Source organism: Danio rerio, chromosome 4, assembly GCF_049306965.1.
Source record: "Danio rerio strain Tuebingen ecotype United States chromosome 4, GRCz12tu, whole genome shotgun sequence".
Lineage (NCBI taxonomy): Eukaryota > Metazoa > Chordata > Actinopteri > Cypriniformes > Danionidae > Danio > Danio rerio.
This window is the reverse complement of record NC_133179.1, coordinates 17296678-17323408: the sequence shown is the minus strand read 5'-3', so window position 1 is coordinate 17323408 and position 26731 is coordinate 17296678. Positions and strand designations below refer to the sequence as shown.

At 32.7% G+C, this 26731-nt stretch overlaps 2 protein-coding genes across 13 annotated transcripts in view; both read right to left on the bottom strand.

Moving 5' to 3' along the window:
- tcp11l2 (t-complex 11, testis-specific-like 2) overlaps nt 1-26731 on the bottom strand; it is a 35801-nt gene that overhangs the window by 7699 nt on the left and 1371 nt on the right. Inside the window, exons 1-6 of one of the 12 annotated variants that reach the window (XM_073945867.1) lie at nt 8565-8757; nt 7346-7454; nt 5793-5979; nt 1976-2108; nt 1497-1617; nt 1138-1361 (exon numbers count right to left, since the gene is read on the bottom strand). In XM_073945867.1, coding sequence (XP_073801968.1) covers nt 1138-1361; nt 1497-1617; nt 1976-2108; nt 5793-5967 — 653 coding nt within the window. In that variant the 5' untranslated portion in view covers nt 5968-5979; nt 7346-7454; nt 8565-8757. 12 annotated transcript variants of the gene reach the window in all.
- On the bottom strand, nt 10112-25175 carry pkp2 (plakophilin 2). Its single transcript, NM_001113433.1, has 13 exons — nt 24703-25175; nt 24003-24076; nt 21662-22266; nt 19775-19922; nt 17996-18203; nt 17060-17237; nt 15392-15509; nt 14813-14974; nt 14467-14649; nt 13596-13749; nt 13328-13520; nt 12346-12433; nt 10112-10351 (listed from the first exon to the last, which is right to left on the bottom strand). Exons 1-13 carry the CDS (start codon nt 24968-24970, stop codon nt 10283-10285), a joined length of 2448 nt encoding a protein of 815 aa, NP_001106904.1. The 5' UTR covers nt 24971-25175; the 3' UTR covers nt 10112-10282.

Here is a 26731-nt window from a genome sequence, read left to right as displayed (position 1 = left end):
GGCTTAACTAGGTTAATTAAGATAAATAGGCAGGTTAGGGGAATTAGGTAAGTTATTGTTTAACAGTGGTTTGTTCTGTAGATTATCGAGAAAAAATATAGCTTAAAGGGGCTAATAAGTTTGTCCCTAAAATGGTTCATAAAAAATTCTAAACTGCTTTTATTTTAGCCGAAATATAACAAATAAGACTTTCTTGAGAAGAAAAAATATTATCAGACATACTGTGAAAATGTCCTTGCTCTGTTAAACATCATTTGGAAAATATTTAAAAAAAGAAAAAAAAATTGAAGGGGGCTAATAATTCTGACTTCAACTGTATATATATATATATATATATATATATATATATATATATATATATATATATATATATATATATATATATATATATATATATATATATATATATATATATATAAATAAATAAAATGTGTTGATAACTTAAATAAGACAAATGAGTTAATTACTCATTTTTAATGGTGTACAAATATTCTGCAGCCACTCTGGATGTAAGTTCGTCCTCTATTTAGTATTTGGTAAAGTTTTTCTGAGTCGAATAGATTAAAGAATTAATTGTTTAATTTATGTGCGCATAAAATTAAAGACAGCTTAGAAAACACAAGCAAAACCAAATGCCGGACTTTTATGTATATTTAGAAACCCTGGGTCAAGACCCCCTACTGACAGATCTCACGCACACAGAACGAGTAGTGTAGTGTGAAACAGGTAAAGGAGAGAAGATTTTCCACTACCTAATCAATCACGGATGTTTGTTTATATTGTGTGGATACAACAAGCATACAAGGATGATAGTAGTAAAATATTGTGTCTCTAAATATACTTGGGCGGCCTGCCTAATTAAAGTCGATGTGTGGGATGGACTGCATATAAATTGTTTGCAACCCATATAAAAGTCTGCATTCAGTGCCCATAACACTTACACACGAACACCTAACATAATTACATACATATACATTTAATCTTAGTTTGTGCTTTTGTTTTGTACTTTGTTTTTTTTTCCATGTTGTTAAATCTGTTTGGTGTACTTTGTTAAAAAGCAATACTCTACTATTGGTTATCACACCAACCATTAGCCTCAAAACTGAAATGTGGCTCATTCTACAAGGAATAACATACTTGAACAGTGTCACGCAGTCGCCTGAGTTTTCTTTCAGCTTCTTGATTTCATCGTCTCGGACCGGCGCGCAGAACTTGCCCATGGTGTTGATGATGTAAGAAACAAGGCCCTGGATATCAACCGCATTGTTGTCGGCCTGTTGGCGGATCAGATCCATGTCCAGAACCTCCATGATCTGAGTGCGTAGACGATTTGCCCCGGGATTCAGGAAAGACAGCAGAGTCTGATGGTAACAAGAGGATTAGTGTTATTTGTTGTCAAAATTCAAAGTATGGGTCACCATACTAAGCCACATCCCGACTTCCACTTTCACACTGAATGTTTCTTGCTATTGTATTAGAGTAAATGTGGAACTTACATCTCTGATCTCTTCCAGAAGCTTAATGGCATAGTCATACTCAGGAGGGTCATCGTTCAGCTCCGATTCAAGACAATCCCAGAAGGCCTTGTGCACCATATCTTTGACTCGCTTCTCCAGGCTTGGGGAATAAACAAGGGTTTGGAATTCATTGTTTTATTTGTATTATTTATACATTTTTTTATTCTGGCCGAAACAAAACAAATAAGACTTTCTCTACAAGAATAAATATTTTAGGAAATAATGTGAAATTTTTTTTTGCTCTCTTAAACATCATTTGGGAAATATTTGAAAAAGAAAATAAAACTCACAGGAGACAAATAATTGTAATTGTATATTGTTGACCTTTAGAAATTTTATTAGCATATTCATAATTAAATTTGTGTACGTTAATTTTTTTAATCACAGCATAAACAGGTTATAAATGGCTGCCAAAAGATTTGGAGTATAAAGATGGTAATTCTGAAAGAGTTTTGTACCTGTTTTGAGGTAGATCTGGAGGCTCCAGGTGGAAGTTTCGGTTGACTACGATCTCATGAGCCAGACTCAAATTAGAAAGGTCCCGGGCCGAGGCCATAACCTCATCAAGTGTTAGGATTTTTGGTGGGCTGCCTAAAGACAGGGTGGTGGATAGAATAAATAATGACCTAAAACTAAACTCTTAAAATCAACATTAATAAATAAGGTCACATTTTACAATAATGTTTCATTAGATAATGTACTTACAACCACAAAGTATGAACGATACTTGTACAGCATTTAATAATCATAGTTCAACATTTACTAATGCATTATTAAAATACGAATTTATGCTTGTAAACGTTAGCTAATGCACTATGAGTGAACATGAACTAACACTGTATTTTCATTAACTAATGGTAACCAAAATTAACAATATCCTGCACAACATTATTCAGTCTCATGTAAAAGTACTTGTATAGCCTGTCTTATGTGTAAAGTTTAAGAATTTTATTTTGTAGTATATGTTACTTATGCATAGGTTTTTAAAATAGGTCTCATGTCCAGTGTTGTGTAGGTATTTATGATTGTAGCACCGTTGTCCTGTGAGAACCGACATTTCGTTCCTTTGTATGTCCACACATGTAGCGGAATCGACTCAACTTGAAATAAAAAATACTGTAATAAATGTATTGTTTATTGTTTGTTTATGTTAGTAAATGCATTAACTAACATTAACAAATACAACCTTATAGTAAAATGTCTCCATAAATAAGTTAATAAAATCATATTTTGATTTTAAAAAAGTGAACCATTCATTTCAGCTGCCTAATTTTCAAACCATTTTTGAAAAATTTACTATACAAGGAAAATAATTAACTAATAAAAATAAAGGAAAAAACAAAGTTACTAAAGTTTTGCTAAACTTAAAATAATAATAATAATAATAATAATAATAATAATAATAATAATAATAATAAAACTACAATAATCACTCATTGATGCTTAAATAATTTAATAACCATAATAACCAATAAAAAAAAAATTTAACAGCATACAAACAAATATTAGGTCAGTCATCATGTTAAATAAAACTATTGTTTTGTGAACCGAAAAGCTAAAAAAGTTAGAAAGTTAAAGACATATAAGAATAATTGGTAACACTTTAGTTTAGGTCACAATTCACAGTATAAATAAACCATCAACTAACACTTCTAGCTTCATAAACAACAAATGAACTCTTTCTTATTAGTTAGTAAGGTAGAAGTTGGATTTAGGTTTTGGGTAGGATTAGGGATGCAGAATAAGATCAATCTTTAACTATATATAATCTATAAACTATAAATAATCAGTTAAGTGCCAATAGTTAATTGCATGAATTTTGACCTAAACTAAAGTGTTACCAAATACTTCCACTGAAAAAAAATTTTTTAATGCACTATAAGATACCTTGAACTAACACCGTATTTTCATTAACTAACATGAACAAATGCTGTAACTGATGTAACTGTTTATTGTTTGTTCATGTATCCAGTAACTAACATTAACTTATACAACCTTAGAGTAAAGTGTTGCCATATATAAGTTAATAAAATCATATTTTGATAAAAAAAAGTAAACCATTCATTTCAGCTGCCTAATTTTTAAACAATTTCTGAAATAATTACTATGAAGAAGAAAAAAACAAGGTTAGTAAAGTTTTGCTAAATTTAAAATAATAACAATAATATCAGTAAAACTACAATAGATGCTAAAATAATTTAATAACCAGAATAAAAATATATATATATATATTTTTTTATAGCATACAAACAAATATTTAGGTCAGTTTTATACCTTTAAATAAAACTATTGTTTTGTTAACCGAAAAGCTGAAAAAAAAGTTAAAGATATATAAAATTTGTTGTTAACACTTTAGTTTAGGTCACAATTCACACTATTAACAAACCATTAACTAAAACTCCCAGCTTAATAAATGACTAGCTGTTTGTTATTAGTAGGTAAAGTAGCAATTGGGTTTAGGTTTAGGGTAGGATTAGGGATGCAGAACAAGATCATTCTTTATAACTACTACTGAACAGTTAATACCCAGGGATGGGCAGTATTTATGATACATGTATTTCAAATGCGTATTTTAAATACAAAATAGTATTTTGTAATTTGTATTTGATGGATATTAAAATACTTTAGTGTCTTGTTTTTTTGTATTTTTCAAATACCGTAAAAGACTTTGTGAGAAGTCCACATGATGACATCACATAAATGTGGCCTCTGATTGGTGCTTTCTCAGTTATTTGCCAAGGCTTGGATCAGACTAGATCCTAAATTGATTAATATTGAATAAGTTTATCAATGCTTGAAGTATGGATGGAAATTAAGCATCACATAAAAAGAAAGTAACAATCAAATAGCAGGGGTAAATTCAGGAGCAGCTTAAAATCAGACAGGAAAATAAGACAAACAACAAAAAAGTCCTACAGTGGCAATACCTATAATAAATTGTCTGTTTCAAATGCCAGTAGCTGATCTGCAGGTGCTCCCTATAGTTAATTACTATTACTATTACTATTACTATTACTATTACTATTACTATTACTATTACTATTGCTATTACTATTACTATTACTATTACTATTACTATTACTACTATATTAACTTTGGCATAGTTTTTCAGCATAATATCATTATGACAAAAATATTAAATAATATTCCAGTCTGCTGGTTAAAAACATCCTTTTTTATTCCTAAAAAATCCTTTATTATTTTGTGATTTTGTGTTTTATATTGTGTTTTGAAGAGTACAACTGCAAAAAGCACGATTTATGGAAATGACTAAAACTGGAAATCTTTAGTTTTCAGAAATTGTGATTTTTCATTGAGTATAAAAGATTTTAATTGCAAAAATGTTGAAAAATAAGACTTAAGAGAAGGTGGCAATTTTCACAATCAAGACATATATTACTATATTCCAACTCATTATCTACATTAAATGGTTTTACAGTGGTTAAATAAATCATATTTGAGACAGGGATTTCTGTATGAAATTTGTACCAAATCTATACTAAAATCAAAGAGAAAAACAAGTTTTATGAGTAAAAATTTTTTTTTTATTCATAAAATAATTCATAAAAACCTGCTGCAGTAAGATTCTTTTTTATGAATACCTCCTCATGTAAAGTAGAGGTAAATGAGGTGCAGAGAAGTTGACTCAGAGAAAGGCTGTTGTTATTAATCATTGTTTACTTCACTAAATCAGTTTAATGGTGAAGGGATTGATCCAATAGGCCTATTAATAGAAGGTTTGCAAAACAAAAATGCCATGCTCACTGGTAAAAGTATTTTCAAGATACAAAATACAATATTTTATTATGATACATTTGCAGCTGCTGTATTTTGTCATTTATTTTGATACTCTTAAAATTTAGGTATTTTTCCCCAAAATACATTTCAATGTATTTTTGCCCATCACTGTTAATAACTTAATAATAGGTAGGTAATAAGCCAGTAGTTAATAGCATGAATAGTGACTTAAACTAAAGTGTTACCAAATAGTTACACTGAAAAAAATTATTCATTGGATTCACTATTTTTTAAGGTAAGTGGTTGCAAACTATTTATATGGGCTGAATTCAAACAAACAAATTTAATTGTAATGTTCAACTTAATTTGTTGGTTTATGGGCCATATAAACTGTTTGCAACCATTTACCTTAAAAAATTAAAATCCAATTTATTTAATATTTAATTTAATTACTAAATCACTAAAACTGAACAGTTTTAACAATAAAACAATTAAATAAATAAATAAAATATAAAGTTAAAATATTTAAAAACCTACAAGACGGAGAGTTGTGTTTGCTGGAGGAATCGCTGGTAAAGCTCTGCCGAGAGCAGTCGACATCACTGGAAGAGGTCAAACTGTCGCAGCGTTCAGATGACTCCGTGTCGCTGCTCTGGTCCTCGCTAGCCACCGTAGATGAGGTGGAGGTGGGACGCTCATCATTCAGAGGCATCGTGAGCTGCTGCTGTGAATCAAGCACAGAGATATTAAAGAAACTGCTCTGACATTGCAGCGTTGTGCCTAAAGTGAGTTTTACTTAGGACAGGCTTTAATTTGGAACGAAGACAATCACTCACATGACAGTTAGATAAAGTTAAACCTGGCACACTTTCAGTGCTGGAAAATTTCACAAAGGACATAAAGTTTCAGTGGGATAACAATGAAAAGGGACTTGCAAACACTAACATAAAAAGGCTCAGTGATATTCAAGCGACGCACAAAGAGACATTGTGTTTTAAAAGGGCATCAGACGTTGACTGGTGCTCGTCTCTTGGGTAACAGATAACATATGATCTTTCAAAGCTCTCTCGTTACTCTTTACAGGCTCCACAAAACACCTGCTTCCTCAAGTAGACCAGTAACTGCTGATCTTTCAGTAAAAGTTGAGTCTGCATCAGAGAATCAACAATGACCTTTAATTCATCAAATGCATTTAGATACCAAATTACTCTTAACAACCTCCCGTATTCCTGTAATCTGTTTATTACGTGTATTTTTTATGCTCACTGTATGCTGATTGTCTACATCATATTTTTGTATTCATAATTTCAAAATAAAATAAACATTTTAATTAAAAAGATACTAAATAGCTGATTTATGCTCAGACAAAAATGCTTGTTTATTGAACTATCATGTAATTAAAGGTTTATATGTAGGCCCACACAGAATCTGCGCACGCAGATTTTTAGTCCATCATTGATTCTGTTTATTATTAAACAAATCATTCTGTTCATTATAATTCTATTTATTAATTATTATTACTTGTGTATATGTGTGTATTTTTATATTTTTCAGTTGTTTTTTTTCAAAGATTTTATTTTTGCCCTTTTTGCCTTTATTAAGTGGATAGGACAGCATTTCAGACAGGAATTAAAGTGGAAGAAAGAGATAGGGTAGGGATGGGAAATGTCCTTGAGTCGGGATTTGAACTCGGGACACCCTGAATCGCTACTGCAACATGTATCAGCGCGCTAACCACTAGGCTAATGCGCCAACATTTATTCAGTTTTTATAGTAATTTCAGTAATATTATTGACTAATATGAATTTATTTATATATATTAAGGTATATTAATATTTATATATATTAAGGTTTTAGTTATGATACTCCCAAAAATCATTTTAACAAAATTCTGCGCAGAAATAGCAAAAAATGTCTGCAGATTCTGTCTGGCCCTATTTATATGTTACCCAAACATGGATACGCATTATAATATTAATACTTAATTTTCTGTAAGTGATACAGTGAAATAACAGGAAAACGAGGAAACGCATTGGATTTTTATAAATTTTTTTGGAAGGAATAGTTGATTAAAATTATTGTTTCCAGACCTTCGTGTCAATCCAAAGATGAATGACTTGTTTTCTGTGAAGTACAATCTTGTCATTTGATCTCAGTGTATGAGGAAAAAAGTTTCAGAAAGTCTCATTTTGTGTTCCGCTGAAGAAGAAAATGAGGGTTAGAATTTGTTGTTGTTACTCATCTAAAAATAAAAGTAGCACACCTTGTCATGAAATAAATGTGAAATACAATTATCTTATTATTTGATTATGTTTTATTTTAAGTAAACTTCCTACAACCTGAATAAATATTAAATTTGAAAGCTAAATAAATAAAGCATTATGGGAGAATGATATAATGATTTATAAAGATGTTATTATAATTAGGAATGTTCACATTTGTTTTTATTTATCATACATTGCATTTATTTAGATAAATAAAAACAATAATATTTGCTTATGTTAACTGCATGTCTGCCCAGGGGTCAAAGCAGTCATCATCATCACACACACACACACGCAAATCTAAAAGAAGGAAAAAAACATGAAAACACACATATTAAATAGTAAAGTATTTACACTAATGTCAAAATACATGGGTGAAATGATGTTTCTGAATCTCCATTCAGTGTAACATAAATCTTTATGTAAGATTATAACAACATAATTATTCTGATCTGTACTCACACACATATTATTATAAATATTAACAATATTTTATCATATTTTTATCCTTTTGACAAAAATAAAACGTAAAACAGCTGATAAATAAAAAGTATAAAGACTTAAAATGACAATTAAGTAGTATTTTGAGGAAGAACCGTGAAACTGCAAATATATATTTTTAAATATGATAAACATTATATAATAACGTAATATAAAATTATAAACAATATAACAAAATAAATTTTGTTTATAAACTATTTTTTAACCTATGTCTTCAGTTAATACGAATAAAAATTAATGCTTTAATCAAAATAAAAACCTTAAAGTGCAGATATTAGTACACAATTATATGGAAAACAAAATAAAGCTGCATTACACTTTTCTTGTTTTGATTTTGTCTTTGTCCCATACTTCAGTCCCAATGTTTTCAAATCTATAGCACTTAACACAAATTCAAATATATACACTTATATCAGCCACAATAAAAAAATAAAAAACATATTTTCAGTCCCATCCGTTCTCATTACTCCCAAAGAGAGCATCTATTTTAAGCATAGGACAAAACACACACACAGTGCGACCTCCTCATGTAATAATAGCTCACTCCAGTGGTTTGCATGATAAAAACAGACCAAATGCACATCCTAGGCCGGGTTTAAATTAGCAGGGACCGATGACAGCAACCCTGGCACCGGCTACAGCTCGTGCAGCTCGGGGCCCTAAAAGGAGGTGCAGTAACAGCACACACACACATACACACACACACGCACACACACACACACACGCTCAGCTGCTCTGCACACGTGACCTTATCTCCAGCACACAAACAAGGACAAAACATAAGCAAACTGTCAAAGCAGAAGAGCAGCCGAACTAGACTTTCCAGATCCAGCAAATCCCAGCGAGTTTAAAATCCAGCAACGTGGAATTAGTAAACAATCACTTGAAGGGTCGTTTGTGAAATATAAACATAAATAAATTAGCATTTTAATAAAGCGAATGATGCGAGAACGAGCTTAGTTTTGCTTGGTTATTTTGCGTTAGCAATTCATTTAATAATGTAAACATAACCATTGTCCAGCTGCCAAGTAATAGCACATACATACACTCTAACGTTAGGTAAATAAAACCATGTAACATTTACCTGAGTCAAGTCCCCGAGAGTGGAGACTTGGCAAACAACAGTAATCAGGCGGGTTTTTATCGATTTATGGATGAAATATATCGATACTCCTTCTGTACTACACGGGGACTTTAAAGGGCTCTTTAAAATATCACTTGGCTTGTACAGTTTTGTGAAACGGGGAAATCTATTATGTCTCAAGCAATTGGGGGCTTTATGTTTTGCGTTTGATTGAAATAATAAGGCTAATAAGATGAATTAATGCACATCTATTGAAAGTTTAGTGTAATTACAATATTTAAGTAAAATATTGTTGTATTTCTAATGAAAAAAGTTTATTATTGATAAAAAAAAGGCTTTACTTGACTGACGTGTACCCCTTGGTAGCATAATGGTACAATCCAGCTCGCATGAGCTTCTTTGTTTACGGATGTGACGTGAAAGTACATTAAAACGCTTTGTGCTCGAAGCGAGCCACTATTCAAAGTAATAAAACATCAAATATATTAAATAACTGTGCAATAAAACACATGCTTGTTTTATAAGACTGTTATGATTCTTTTTTGATATCATAAAGCGAGTTCAATCTTTCGCTTGATCCCTCCCACTGAGGTTTATGATGGTTTGTTTTTATTCAAACGACTCAAAATCACTTCCTGAACCTCAAGCTTGATTCTCAGATTACAGAAAGCATCGACAGCATCACATTATAATGCAAATTCCGTTGAGCTATCTTTATTAATGTTTTACGTAAACGATGTTTACTAGAGCGCCGAGAGCAGACTGTACCCAAACAGAACCATAGTAACTAAACAAACAGACATTAACCCTTCGGTGACTGGAGAATATATTCAGGTTTATTTGAAAATGCGTAAGTCTTCGACAATGTTTAAATATAAAGAGTGGAAATAAGTTTCACCCATTACAAAAAATAAATAACACACAGATTTGTTAATAAAAATGCTTTTAATCACAGTCGAAACACAGTAAAAAATGTTAAAAAAGGTCAGTAAAAAATAAATAAAACAAAGGTGTGTCCATTCAACGCTACATAGAAAACTATTAAGTAATAAATTATGACAAACTCATATACACATGTGCATATGCCCCCCACACACATATACACAATATTATTAGCACCATTTATAATATTTTATAAAAAAAAAAAAGTTTTTTCCATTATATATTTGCGGATTCCATTATTCTCGAGCAGAATTCACAGCCTTCACCGTTCTGTTGTTTATGAAGTCAGTTTTCCGGTAACCAGCCTGCCACAGAAAAAAAAAAAAACAGACAACATGGGTAAATATGCTCGAGATGGAAGCAAAATCTGAAACAATAGCATCTGATTTCAGTGTTCAACCAGGACTGGGCTACTAAATATGACTTTAAAAGAAGACAAAATGTACTCCTATGGAATAATTAAGATTTATCTGATTGTGGGATATATAATTGTCCGTTAAACTGTGTGATATTTTATTTATTTTGTTCATTAATTTTTAGATATGGAAATGTAAGGTAAAGAACTATAAATGTGAAACTCAAGTTATGTGTTGACATGTTAAGTAAGTACCAAATTAAATTAAAATTGATGTGTTACTAACTGACAGGTAACTTTTTTTAAATTAACAGCTTCAATTCCAGAGTTATCCAATATGGTTTTGTGTGATTATAAAAAGACTGTTAAATTTATTTAAATGTGTATATTGAATAAAAAGCTCTGTGGTTTAATGCTTAAAAGTGAATGTGAAGGGAAAAACATAAAGGCAAAGGAAAGTGAAGGGGAAAATATATATATAAATGCATTTTTCAGATTGTACTTTTAGTCAAAGCTTTTATCAAAAATAATAAAGACATAAATCTTAGTTTTTATTGTGTTTAAATGTTTTTTTTTATTTTTATTATTGATAGTATTCACATCTTTCTGCCTTTTTTCCTTCATATTACTGACTATTACTCTTATTGTTAGTGTTTTCCCACTTTTATAGATGGTGAGAGTAAGGGAGTGAGGCATAAATGATCAGAACAAAGGGGAGCAGAGTAATGAGGTCAGACGATGATGTGAATTGACACAAATCTGCATCAATGCATAACTGTAAAAAATCAGTGTTATCAGGCATATAAATGAACAACTGTGTTCTGTTCTACAAATACGGTCATGAATTCACCAAATGAACTAAATAAAATAAATGTGAATTCAATTGAAATAAAATACATCACTTTTTATTGCAAACAAATAACAACATCACTAGTTTAACTAAATTGGACTTATTAATATTCTGTGCTTATTTGTTATTTGCTTATGATGCTTTGTTGCGAATAGTTATAGGTAAAGCAAAGCTTTTGTAAAGATGAAATGATTCACTCTTTCGAATAGTTCAAATCACCACATGATAGTGTCGCCTGCTGGTCAAAACAGTGTAAATGCAACAAAAAAGCGTTCAATATGACAGGCTTTTTCAAACACTGCACATTTTTTGTTGAAGTATATTATATCAGATGTACTTTGCTTATGATCTAATGTCATTAAATATTAAGTGACTGAATAATAAAATATGTTTTAATATTTTTAACTTTATTGTTCCACTGTGGGCTCTGCTAAACATGGCAACAAGAAACTATTAACTAATATTATTCCCTTTCGTTTTAAAAAATGTCTCACTGAAACATCTATAAAGTTGTTATATATATATACATAAAATTATAAAACCTGTTCAGAGATTTACCACTAAGGAATGAATACCTACCAAAAAAACATTGAATTTTCTAAATGTTTTGAATCCCCGTTTACTGAAATAAAGTGACTTTGCAAATTCGATATGTAAGATTCGCAAAGGATTTGTTGCTTCATGAAGCAGCGTATTGAAGCAGCCATAACTAGCTTTGAAGAAAGTCCATATGTTTGTATATTTGAGAATAACCCTATATTATTTTATAGAACCAATCATAATGCATGATTAAAAGGACAATAATTATAGTAATTAACTAATTACTCAATACAGAGCATGAACCACATCAAAAACTCAAAACAAGTCTTACTGCAGCAATGTGATTGGCCACAGATATGCGTGTAATACTAATGTCACATTGAAATGCAAAGTGTGTGATGGATAAAATAAAAAAACAAAAATCCTCTCACTCAGTTTTCAGTATTATTTTTGGCACTTGGAAATGAAAAATGACAGAAAATCAACATATATTTAAACCGCAGTAGGCATTTGTGGAAAAAGGGGAATATTATTCAAACATGTAGTAATCTCACCTTCTTAAAACTGCTATGAAGTTCTGAATGCCTCCACAGGGTATGAAGTAAAACACAAGCTGCTTGGCCAGCCCGTGTGGGTCCAAACCTACATTTTATCAAACACAATAAATAACACAAATGAACATAAATGACTGTTATTGTGAGGATTATTATACAGTTGAAGTCAGAATTTTAGCCCCCTTTAATTTTTTTTCTTATTTAAATATTTCCCAATTTATGTTTAACAGGGCAAAGAAATTTTCACAGTATGTCTGATTATATTTTTTCTTCTGGAGAAAGTTTTATTTGTTTTATTTTGAACACCATTTTAAGGTCAAAATTATTAGCCCCTTTAATCTATATATTTTTTTGATTGTCTACAGAACAAACCATCGGTATACAATAACTTGCCTAATTACCCTAACCTGCCTTGTTAACCCAATTAACCTAATTAAGCCTTTAAATGTCACTTTAGGCTGTATAGAAGTGTCTTGAAAAATATCTAGTCAAATATTTTTTACTGTTATCATGGCAAAGATAAAATAAATCAGTTATTAGAAATTAGTTATTAAAACTATTATATTTAGAAATGTGATGAGAAAACCTTCTCTCTTGTTAAACAGAAATTGGGGGAAAAAATAAACAGGGGGGCTAATAATTCGGAATTCTACTGAATATCATATGGCTAAAATGGACAGTTCATCCAAAAATGAAAATTTTGTTATCATTGTCTTTCTCTCCGGAGTGAGTTTCTTTCTTATGTTAATACACAAAGGAAGATATTTTAAAGAATGTTGGGGAAAACACAGCTGACTTCCAGAGTATGTTCCTACTATGGATGTAAATGGCTGCTTATTCTCAACATTTTTCAGAAAATTTCATTGTGTGTTAAACACAAGAAAGAAATTCCTAAAAGTTTAGTACGACCTGAGTGTGAGTTAATGATGACAGAATTAATTTCTTTGTGTGAACAATCACTTTAAGAGTCTTCTTTTTATACCCATTGTCTTTGGAGCTGATGCTGATGATTTTGGGCAACGCTCCTTGGTTTATGATGGCACAGGTGTTTGATGCAGATGCTTGGCTCAGATTGATAAGTATGTGGCAGATGGTGACGGTGATCTCTATGGGCTGCTCCACATTTCGGTCAGAGTTTGGCAGGATGGCGACCAGCTCCGGTAACACCTGTTTAACTGTAGAAATTTTTTAATTTTATTTTTATACTGACAGTGTCATGGGCTGTTACTGATAGTATGTTGGTGGCTCACCAATATCTGCGTGCAGTTCTCGATAGCGAGAGATGTTCTTAAGCAGTGACACAGATATTCGGAGCTCTTCCTTCTCTGCTTCTTGAAGCAACTTCTTCACCTGAGACAGGCCTCCCTCTTTTTGCACAATAAAGTGTGCGATGGCCTGGGATATCTAATGGGAATGAAAAAACGTTTTTTTTTTTTTTTTAAAGCAGCAATCTGTTTCATCCATATAAATTGGCAGATTTTTAAAATATATTTCAGTATTTATTATAAATCTGTGCACATTGTTATTTTTACTCTTTAATCATCAATATTTTACATCCTTAGCCAAGCCTAAAAATTGGCCTATAGCATGCTAAAAACAGGCTAAATCTTGCTATCTGCATGGTTTAACCATGCTGACGACATACTAGAAGCACACTAGCTGTATTAACGTTAAAAAACAATGTTAATTCATGCTAGCAAATCCTTACGAAAATTAACCATAGTTATTTTTAGCACAATTAAAATTTGTATAACCACAATTGTAATACAGTGGTAACTGAAGAAGAACCATGATGAACCATGATTAAATGACCACAGTTTTCAGGTTTTGTTGGTAAATAAATGATGGCTAATTTTGTTAGTAATTTAGAAAGGTTGTAAAACAGACCTAATGAAGACCTTTTAATCGTCACATTTTAGACATATGTGTACTATTTGGGTAATGCTAATAAATGCTAAACTGCTTGCTAATTAATGCTAGAAACATGCTTTAACTAAAAAAAATGAACCTATAATCTCAGAAATTTAATCTCAGAAAAGTGAACACTAAGTAGACTAAATGATGACCAATTTAATCTTTAGGTCATTTATCCCTTTAATAACAATCATTTCCACGTCATACCTCTCCAGAACAGGCTGTGAGGTTCTGCAGAGTGCCAATGGATGCCTGTTTGGTGTGTTGGTTTGTGCTGACGGCGATGAGCGACAGATACATGCGTACAGTGATGGCGCTCCAGAGCCACTCCACACCATGAGGACTGCCGTTCTCCTCCAGTGCAGGATAATCTTCATCCGCTTCCAGATTCTGAGGTGACAGACAAACACAATTTGTGTTTGGCACCATTACATTTGCATTAAGGATGGTCAGGCAAAACACTCAACGCAAAGATGTCTAGTAATTATCAACGATGGCATTCAATCATCACTTGTTTGAGTTTAAAAGATGTTTTGAAAGATGTAATACTGACCTCTGCAGAGTTTTTAGGAGTCTTGATAATGAAACAGCCCGGGTTGCTGGTTTCAGTGTGAGTTTGTTTGGGCTTTTGAGCTACAGGTGAATCCACACGAGGCACTTCGCAATCAAATCGATACGAGAGGTTGTGCAGGATGCAGACACAGTTCTCTGTGGCCTGGAAAATGAACAGTTTAATAATGATATGTTCACCACACAAAGTTTGAATAATAATTTAAGATCCAATCGATCGTATAATATTAAACATATCTGAAATAATTACAGACAAAATAGCTAAAAATATATTATTACTATTATCTTTTAATTATTATTTTTAAAAATAATTATTTTCAAAATATACAATCATCTTTTTTCTTTCAGCTTATTACGTCAAGCCATGTCATAGCTTAGTTTCAATAAATGCTTTTTTAAGGAAGTTTTGTTTTCTGAAAAGTTTCTATAAAAAGTTGTCATATTACATATATTATCTTTTATCTTATCTCAAGTTGTACCTATAAATCTGGTTTCTTAAAATATTAGCCACAAATAAAAGAGTGTTTATAGTGATGTGGGTTTAATGTGAGTAGCTCTTTACCTTATCATCAGGTTTGTAGTCTGCAATAGTGCCACGGATGTAATAGATGACACACTCAATGAGACCCTCACAGTCCCGCATTACTTTACGCCCATCTGGACCAGCTGAACTCAGATTTCTTTAAAAAAAATAAATAAATAATAATAATAACTAAAAATAATAATAGTATTGTCAGTAATATTATTTATCACATTGTTTAGTTATATGCAATTATATTTAGTTATATGCAAATTATTTCATTTAAATACAATATAAAATGTCAATATGAGTAAAACAGACTTTTTTTTTTACTTCAATTTAAATGTCATTTATTTCAGTGATTTTAAAGCTGAATTTGTTAAGCATCAATACATGTTTTTAATGTCACATGATCCTTCAGCAATTATCCCAAAATCCTGATTTAATGCTCAAAAAATTGTTGAAAAGTTATTAATGTTATTGGTGGAAAACATGACATTGGTTTACAAGAACAGCTTGTAACATTTCATATTTTTTGATCACTTTAATGCATCCTTATTCAATAAAAGTATTTATTTATTTATTTATTTATTTATTTATTTATTATTTTTTTATTATTATTCCCTAATTTAAAACCTAAACTATTAAAACAAAAGAAAAATACTCCTATTATTATTAATAAAACATTTACATTTTCAACTTAATTGACTTAGTTATTGACATCTATAAGAACAAAGACAATAGGAGATTTGTTTCAAAATTGTTTTCTTTCATCCAATCCACCAAGCAACATTCAACAAATGACATCAGGCTAAATGGGAGAGAGATCCAACCTAGTTATCTCAGAGGAAGATTGGTTGAATATCTGCTCAGTACAGGTCACCTCTTCCAACTCTGGTATGCGGCAAGATTTTTGCTGGAGGATTCTTACCGGATATTTTATAACCCACAAGTTAACATGCATGCAAACACGAGAGAAGGATAGGGTGCTGGAGGAAATGTGGGGAACACTTTTTTTTTACCTGTGAAATATTGTAGCCAACTTAATGGTAAAAGACAAGTATTTATTAAAAATACTTCTAGCAACCTGTAAGAAAACTGTAACTCGAAAGTGGCTACAACTCGAACCCCTTACAAAATTTGAATGGTTGGATATTCTATCTAACGTTCAAAATATAGAGAGGACGACTTTTAAAACTACAACTGGACAAATACCTGCAATATTAGGATAAACTGATAGTACTTTTGTCTTTACGCAATGTAAACTGATCTTTATTTGTATTTGTTAATGTGATCTGTAAGGAAATATGTGACCAGTCAACTGTTCATTTAAGTTCAAGTGTGTTATTATATTATTATTATTATTATTATTATTATTATTATTATTATTATTATTATTTGTATTATTATTATTATTATTATTATTATTATTATTATTATTTGTATTGGTATTTTTCCCTTTTGTTAAATAAAAAATTTAAATGAGTATATAAAAAAAATATTAGAGAAGCTTCACAAAAAAGTGTATGCTTTCAGTGACACATACACTTCATATACAGAATCAGGAATTAATAATATATTACTCAAGCAGTTGTAGCTCAACCTTTTCTCTGGGACTTCCCCATGTATGCACAACAATCTGGTTGGCCAAAATAAACCTGTTTTATTTTATTTGCTTTCTTTCATAGCTTCAGAATCAGCTGGCAATACCTCAGGCAGCCGGTGGCATTATAGAAAATGTCAGGGTCGGCGAGAAGCTCCAGTTTAGGGTCTTCGCCTTCGGAAATGCCTGAACATGGCACCAGAACACTGTCTGTGAGAGGTTTGACCGCTTCTCTGGACAGATGCTCTTTCAGGAGATCATGAGAGGACAGATTCCAAAGCAGACCTGCAACATTAGTGGATGAGCACACACTGTAAAAATAATATATGACCAATTCGGTTATGACAACATGTACTTTTTGTTGGGTTTGTAGGTAGTTGTGGCCTAGGGAATTAGACTTTATAATCAAAAGGTTGCAGGTTAAATTCCAAGTCCTGGCCATAGCTGCCCACTGCTCTGGGTTTATGCCTCCTGTGTGTGTATGTGCTCTCACGTCTCACTCAAAGTGTGTGTGTGTGTGCACTTTGATTGGTTAAAAGCAGAGGTCTAATTTCAAGTATAGATAAAATCATACTTGACAAGGCTAACCTCAACCACTTATTTAAATTAGCTAACTATAGGTCAGTTATAAAACTGTTTTAGGTTAGTATAATGCAGTGGTTCTCGATTCCAGTCTTCATTCTAGGACATTTCATGTCTTCCCTAATTAACACACCTGATTCAGATAATCAAGTCGTTAACAGAGTGCTCCATGAACTAATCCTTATGTGTACATGCAAAATGTGCCGGGGGGTTGTTGGCACGAGGACTGGAATTGAGAACCACTGGTTTAATATAATGCAAGTTAAAATAACTTCCCAGCAGGGACCTTTCCTGCACTGTAGGGATACATAATCCAGTGTAAATTCATCATTTGAAAGCTTTCAGATGATTACAATTTTCTTATATTGTTATTTTGGTGCTCAAAAAGGCAAAGCAAATTCAGTATGATACGTTGGAAGTGAATTAAATACAATGAAATGTCTGCTGAAATACTTGTTTACCAGTGAGCTGGCGCCGGGTTTCGATGTCTCGATTGATCTTGAGGAGTCTCAGGATCACTGGAAGCCCCTCACAGTCTTTGACTTCCATTTTGTTCTCATTGTTTTCAAAAACAATATTTCGGAGAGAGCTGACGGCGGCCCACTGGAGCTCCTCGCTGTCATTCTGCATCAGCTTCAGCAGCTTTGGGATGCCTTGAAGATGAAGTATCTGAGAAGGTGGAGGATGATGAAATTAAAAATTTGTCAAAGCTTATGCATTTTTTTTTATTTCTTGATGTTAGTCAGTGATCTTCATGCAACAAAATACTTGTATTTAATTGTTTTTTAATCATTCACTCTTAAAAAGAAAGGTTGCAAAAGAGGGTTTTTGTATTTATGCCACAGAACCAATTTTGTTAACCCTAAACATCTTTTCAGTCAACTGACAAAGATTTAATTACCAGCATTATCCCTGATAATCACTACCAAAATTTCCTCCTTTAAATATTATTTTTTTTACATAATGTCACAGGTGTTTTTAAAAAAACACTCAATCTATTATTTTATTTGTGCTACAACTGCTAAACAGAGATTTTAGATTATTACAATCTTTTTAATAAGTCAATGATCTGAAAAAAAAAAAACACTGACACACATTCAAAATTGGCTATATAACACAAAACAAACGCCAACATCCATACCTAAATTAAAAACAAGCAAAAACTTTTCAAAAATAACCACAATGTTCATAAGGATGCACAAGAGTTGATGAATCCTCAATCAAAAAATATTTTCCCTGCTTGTTCAAACTACTCAATTAAAATGATCTGAATCAACCCAATTCTTGAATTTTTTGGAGACAACTAAATTGTTTTATGTTCTGTCCACTTAAATTTGTCAAAACAATTAAATTAACTTATTCGATTTGTGTTGGGAAAACATGAAGGAATTCTATGAAACCCTAAATTTTGTTGAGGAAAAATATTAATTTCTTTAAAAAACTTTTTCATCCCAAAACATTTAAACCATACTGTTGACCTTTCATCCTTGTTTAGCCTCTGTTTATGTGTTCCATCAGGTCAGGTCAAGCTTCTTAGTACTGAACCACTGTTCATATGTAAACATGGTGTGTGTGTGTGTGTGTGTGTGTGTGTGTGTGTGTGTGTGTGTGTGTGTGTGTGTGTGTGTGTGTATACAGTATATATGTATCTGCTAACGGCTGTAATGTCAGCTGTAATGTCTCCCAAAGCATCTGAACATTAATATTATCAGTGTGGATGGTATCTGGATATTATAATCTGCACAATAGTTTATTGGCTGCAGTTCACTTAACAGCCTCCAGTATCGCTCCTTTTTACTCCACAATGCATTCTTTACAGTGGAAAGGGGCTTTCCAGATTATTAAAATGTTTTAAAAAGCTTTTTATGTCCATCGGGGAAACAAAGCTAGTTCTTCTATGGCATGCCTAAAAAACACCCTTATTGAACCTTTATAAAGTCAAATCAACAGCATAAAATAAACGCTGGCGTCTACTGTCATAATTCTAATAACTTACCGCGTAACATACTTAGTAAACATGTAAACCACACTAAATACTTCTCTTTGACTTTCTTCCACGCCCGTTTTCCACTTAATTAAAGCACCACCTCGCTGTGCAGTGCTATGACTCACGGTTTTATTTTGCCCGAGGTGTTTGTTATCACCGCAACCATTCAGACTTTTTGTGTGAGATATATCATCATCTTTGGGTGGATCAGACTATACGAGCATGGGCTATTTGGGAGTTGAGTATCACTTACCTTTCTCTTGGCATCTGGACTGTTGAAGCACTGGTTCTGTATGAAGTTAGCAGCGGCGATTTGTGTTTCCATGTTATTATCTTGTGTCAGCAGATTTACAGCCTCTTTTAGTGTCATCTCTGCACTGAGTTCACCTGGTTTGCCCTTCCTTTAACACAGACATACACTCAAAAAATGAATTTCGCTGCTTGTTCAAACTACTTATTTAAATGAGTTAAAACAACACAATATTGAACACAAATCAACACGTGTTTTTTTTTTTTTTGGCGGGGGGGTCAACTGTTTTATGTTCAATCCACTTAAATTTGTAAAAGAGATTAAGTTAACCTAATAGATTTGTGTTGGGACAATATGAAAGAATTTTGTGTTTTTTTACAGTGTAAGACAGAAAGACTTGTTTCATCTTAAGCAGATACATTTCATTTAAACTAATTACTTATGAATAAATAAATAGTAACAAAAAAATAAATAAAGTAACAAAACACATTATAAAAAAATATTTCAATTAAGCAAAATGGCTTCTAAATGACTCCTATTATTACTTCTAAAAGAACTAATAATAAACCAACATCTGGTATTTTGAAGCATTTTATTAAACCTTTTAACATTATGAGCAAGATAACTGCTATTAAACTATATATGCAAATATTAGACGCAAAAACCTTTAAATGCTGTTTGATATTTCCACTAAAATTTGCCTTTTTCTCTGACTTCTGTGTGTAGACTCAGTAACTTTTACTTTTATAATGATGAACAAGTTATTTAATTCATGTCAATAGGTGAAGCAGTTTTTGTTTATGGCACTGACACATGCTCAAATTCTGCGTCTGGACTGCTTTGCTCATTTTGGCTATGAAGTGCTTGGCCCCTTAATTGCTGCTTGCAGCTATATTTTTCATTGTCTTTAAAGTGAAATAACTGAACATAAACATAGAAGGCAATTTTAGTCATTTTAGGAGAACATTACAGATGGCATTTAGAGGTTTTTGCATCTGAACTCTTCATATATATTATTATAATTTATCATAACTATTAATTATAGCTTATAATAAAAAGTAATTATAAGCTATATGAATTATTACTATTAAAAATATATCATTCTATCATATGAAAGCATTTATACTTTTAAACTTTGTCAGTCCTTGTTCAAAAATAACACCTAATAAGCTAATGCTTTTTATTATTAATAATTCACATATAACGTAATGCATACTTTCATTTATTACAAATTTGTATTGTTTTATTTTATTCATTTAAATGTACAATCTAATTGTTGAGTTACTTACATTTGACATTGTAGTGAAGCATTTCAAACGTTCAGACTTACAATGCTTGTATATAAAGATTTTGTTTCATTTAATGTGTAAATTACACACTTATCTACACTATAAAAAATATACAATCAATCAGTCATGACAACATATGTTTTTAGTTCATTGTAAACCAAGTTCTAACTTAATTTTATAAGTTACGCAAGCCGTTTTAAGTCAGTTTAACATAATAAGTTCAATGGACTCTTAAAATGTAAGGCAAGCAGAATTTGTTACAGTGTATACTTATATGAGAATAACTACTAAATATTTATTTTACACTATAAAAATGTACCATTAAAAAACTAAATGTATGCATCATATCAATGTAGTCATGTCATTGGCCCATGAATGTTTCCTGCTTGTTGTCAAACTATTTCGTAACTGCAAGAGACAATAGTATCTTAATGCTATAACAGCTGTCATAACCTTATTTATCAATATTTGGACATTTTTGGATTCTTGGAAGCTAGGAAAATTAAAAATGTAAAACGGGAAATAGATTTAGGACCATTTTTGTTGTTTACATCCCTCAAAATGATCTATTTAAGTGTGTAAATGTAAACCACTGTCTCACTTTGTTAATGTGGTAACTGCATGTTGCTTGACCTCCAGCTTTTCAATCCTCCCTAAACTTCCTGACTGCTCCTCCATGCTGATAAGTGATCCAGTTTGGGAGGGTCGTCTTCCTGCAACAAACTCCAGGCTCGGCTTCCTCACGCGGCTCTGCCAGGACACGTTCTCTGATTGTTCGAGAGCAACAAAACCCCCCTCTCTCTGCTTACAGAGGGTCTGCTGAAGGGTGTGCTTTTCCGATTCCATCCGGCCCCTCTCTACAGAAGTGCTCGGTAGAAACACATCATCTGTATCATCCGTGTGGGGGTTTTCATACACCGGGCTGCTGGGGATTTGTGTGGCTGCTGACAGGCCTGCAAAGCGTGGATTTCGCAGGACCTCGGAGTGGGCGTAGCGTAAAGGGAGTTTGTTCATTTGGAAGTGGCTGGTTGTAGGGGCCGAAGGGAGAGTCAGAGAGTTAGAGCCCAAGCATAAACCAGCTCTCTTAGGGGTGTAACGAAAGCTTCCATAGCCTCTGTGAAATAGAGGCGGCTCCATGCTTGGCCATTGAGATCGATCAACCATCCGCAGTGACCTTGTGGCTTCATGATTAACGGAGAATGTCCGCTGCAAAGAGTATATGTTAATATCTCAAATTAGTGATATTAAAAAGAAAGATCACTCAAAAATGAAAGTTCTGTCATCATTTGCACCAAAAGTGTGGTCTATTTTCTGCACAAATGAAGATATTTTGAAGTGTGTTGGAAACCCATGGTATGTTCTTCCTGCTATGTATGTCAACAGATACTGGTTTCCAACATTCTTCAAAATTTCTTTTGTTGTGTTCATAAGAAAAAGGAAACCACTTGAGGCTGAGTAAATAATTGGTAGTGCTTTTGGGGGGGGGGGTGAATTATTAATATTTCTGTCCGTTCCTTGCAATAAAAAGCATCTTAAGTCTTTATAAAGGGAATATGGTGCACAAGTACACTCATACTGTTGCTTATTGAGCTTTTTGGGAAATTAGTCAGTGCTAGTAATCTCTAAATCAGTGTTGGGTGTTAACTGATTATCATCTGAATTTTGCAATGAATAGTACTGGTGATTAGCGTATATATGATTTTTAAAATCTCATAATCAGATTACAGTTTATTTTTATGGATTACATGCTTATTATCATTATTATAATGATAATTTATTCACACAATTGTAGTGAATTATTTATAATTTGATCTTTTTTTTTTTTTTTTACATGTATTTCCTTAGTGTGCTTTGAAATATGCACCCTTTTGAATTTGAGGTCAAAAGTACCAAAAACAAATGACATGCATTTAAACAAGACAATGTGGGTGTTCAAGTGTTTTATTTTGTTTGTAAACCCACTGTAATTTGGGAAGGCATTGCAATGCAATGTTTAGTGCATTCAATATTGACAACAACAAACAATAAAATATATTGTAAAATATATATATATATATATATATAAAATATTTCTAATTTTACATCACATTCAAATCAAAACTGAGAGTAATCTATAAGTAGTTAGAGTACATGACCTAAAACAAGTAATCTGTCATTTATAATTATTATTAGACTTCAATTTTTAACCCCAGGTATCCTGACATTGACATCCTACCCATCAGATCATGCTGCCAACACTGTATTTAAATGGTTCTGAGGTTGGGGTTAGGCGTGGGATGATAATCGATTTCAATGTTTACCTTGGTTTGGAAAAGTCAAGGTTTAAAACCGCACAAACTTGTGTTATACATTACTAAGGTATATGTAAGGATATATCAGGTATATATTACTGTGTTTTTAATGTGTTGTAAAGAAATCTGTGTTATTGAAACTAATGAAGATAGCAGAGGTCAATGATTTATTTTAATTGTTTAGCCTGACTTGTTTAATGTTGCAAATTATTACAAAGGTTTCCTGTAAATAAAATATATTGTGTTCAATGTTTTTTTTTCCAAACGTTTTAAAATTATTTATTTTAGAGCAGTAATCACAATACCATGTTGGCGTGGCATTTTTATCCAAGGCTATCATTCCATCAGAAAGTTATACCCATGTCTAGTTGGTGTTAGGAATTAGGTAGATTAGGGCGATATTACAGCTTCATATCACACTATCCACATCAAAATTTACACTGGTAGCAAAAACTGATGGGTAGCATATTGCATCCTCAAAATGTGCAACCTACAGTACTTTTTAAATAGAAGGATGGACAATCTGACAAGGTAGGACAAATCGACAGAACACCAGCCCTGCTGTCATTATACGAGTTAAATATAATGCAAATGTGTTTTTAGAGTAACCCATCCCCCAATAAAGAACAAGTTTATCTCAGATGTCTTTACCTTCAAATGTAGACTTCCTAAAGATGAACTACTTGAAATTTGACAGCTGGACTGACTTTCTGCAAGAGATGAATCTGCAATGGGCCCAAAAGACACATGATTTGCATACATTACAATACAACAGAATAAATACTCATGCTAACCTAAAAATTAATTAATTAGCTTAAATTAATGGGTACTGAGAAACTACAGTGTTCACCATTTTACAGTGAGAAAGAGATGCCTAATCCTATTAATTAAACATGTACTATTACACTACATCGCTATTACATAGTTATTATTATATTATATATTTATGTATTTGGTTTTACATTTTATTATACCTACATGTGACCATCAACTATCCATTGAAACACCTGCAAGCACTATGCAAATACTACTTTACATATACTATCATGCATAGTATGCTAGTACCATCAAAGGCTGATAGTCAGATAACACAAATGTTTTCGTAAAGGATAAAGAAAGAAACCACGAATCAATATTCGTGTATTGGTTGAGCCATAAATAAAGTAAAACAAATAATGAAAGGACAGAGTTGAGAACAAAGGACAGAAGTGAATTCTGACCACCAACATTTGACTGACATCTTGTGTTCTTGTAAAGCAAAACAAACACCAGCTGTATCCCACTACAAAAACAAAACAGTTCTTATCTTCACAGAGTTTTCTTTGATACCGGCCAGTTTCATCCTTCATACCTGCTGGTTTTGGTTTCCTTTTTTTCCGCGAGAGAGTGAGCTGCACTTGTTGCTGTAGTCGGTTCAGCCGGTGCGCGTCGGCGAGCGTGAGTTTGTTCGCCAGCGGTAAAGCTAGTGAAGAGTCTTCGGGGTGGAAAGAGTCGTAAACCGGCAGCACGGAGCGCATGAAGTCCCTCTCCTCCGCCATCGAAGCGTCAGGTGTTGAGTCTCCGCTGGGCGTGAAGGAGTCCTGCGGTTGTTCTTTGTGTTCAGGGTGTGGTTTAAGCATGCGTCACCTCTCCAAAGATCGTGTTTCTGGCCGAGACTGAACACCTGAGCTCGGGGAGGTGGAGGCTGACGGGCGCTTTCACTGCGGATATCGACTCTGCTGTGGCTGGGAATGGCTGGCAGTGATGTGTGGACTTAGCATTGTTTATTGTAGAGCAACTGAGAAAACTTTCAGAACCCTTTAATCATTAGGCCACGCCCACAAGAGGTGACGCCACACACGAAAGTTTGTATAGGTGAAATGTTCTGCCATGGTAACCATTTATGGCAACACACAACAGTTATTATGTCTTGGTGTTATTCACTGTTATTACTTTAATGACGAGAATATTTTGTGCTATTATATAAATCAGCAGTTCACAAAAAGGGGCCCCGGGGCCCATATGAGGTACTCTGCTAATGTCTCAGGATGTCAAATAATCTGAAACTATTTTAATATGAAACAATTAGAAAATGTCTTATTTTGAATCACTCCGAATCTCCAACAGAAAAGTTTGTATAAATGTAATTGAGTATTTTTTTCCTATACAATTTTCCTATAGGTGTTTAACCTGTTCTGATTTATGCACTAGCCATGTGTGCTTTAAAGTCGAAAGAAATAGGCTATCTGTAAACGGAACAGAAAACCTAGATAGCAAGCATACAAATGTGGGCCACTTAAGTCATTCATGCGGCACAGGTGGTCTTCTTTCCGCCCAGACAAAATGAAGGTGAGCCTGAAGTGGCCCACCTGTACAATAGCAAACGAGAGCCAAAGATTCCAATTCACATGTGGGCCATTTAAGACAAAGATTTGGCACTTACGACATAATGTTATCTGAACGTGATCCTAATGTGGCCCATGTGGAAAATGATCAATTTGGCCCAAATGACAGAGGACAAATGTGGGCCATAGTTGGCAAAAAAAAAAATGTGCATAGTCATCTCAGGGTAATCTAGGTCTAAACCCAAAGTGGCTGTGAGCCTATAGTGGCCCATAGAAAATATGGCAAAAGTGGTCCAGTTATCCTAAAACACATGTGGGCCACTTTTGGTGAAAATTCGGCACAGCAAACTCTGGATGTGGGCTGGATGTAAGTGTCTAGTGTGGGCCGGTTCGGGGCCAAAACAAAACCAAACTGTAGCCCAAAATAGGGTCAGTTGTAGTTCATTTGGTTGAATTCTGGCTGAAATGTGATATTGCTATGACTTAATTGTGGCCCAGATTTGGCAAACAGGAGCATACCACCCAAGTGCCATAATTGCATGCGGTATGTAGGCCTAATGTAAGTGTTTGGTGTGGGCCGGATTTGAGCCACATGAATCTTGCTAGCTGGCAATGTGCATTTTCTGCCAATGCATTGTTATTTATATATATATATATATATATATATATATATATATATATATATATATATATATATATATATATATATATATATATATATACTTTCAGTGTAGGCTAATCTTAAAAGTGGGATTTCTAGTCACATATAAATTTGTTCTGTTTGGTCAACACATCATGCTCCTTTGAAATGACAATAAATTAATTACTTACTGTCAGTAATCATGCTTATTGTTTTAAATCGCTGGAAAACTTTTGAAACTAATTTGCTTACTTTGAATTCATGCAATGCTGCATAAGAGGCAGACTAAATTATGCCTGCTTTCACCCACCTCTGCACTAGCATTAAACATACAGTATTTTGATGTAAGCATTTATAATTGCTCTGTGCAACACTAAACTGGTCTTTTGTGTTTATAAAGACATGTAAATATCACC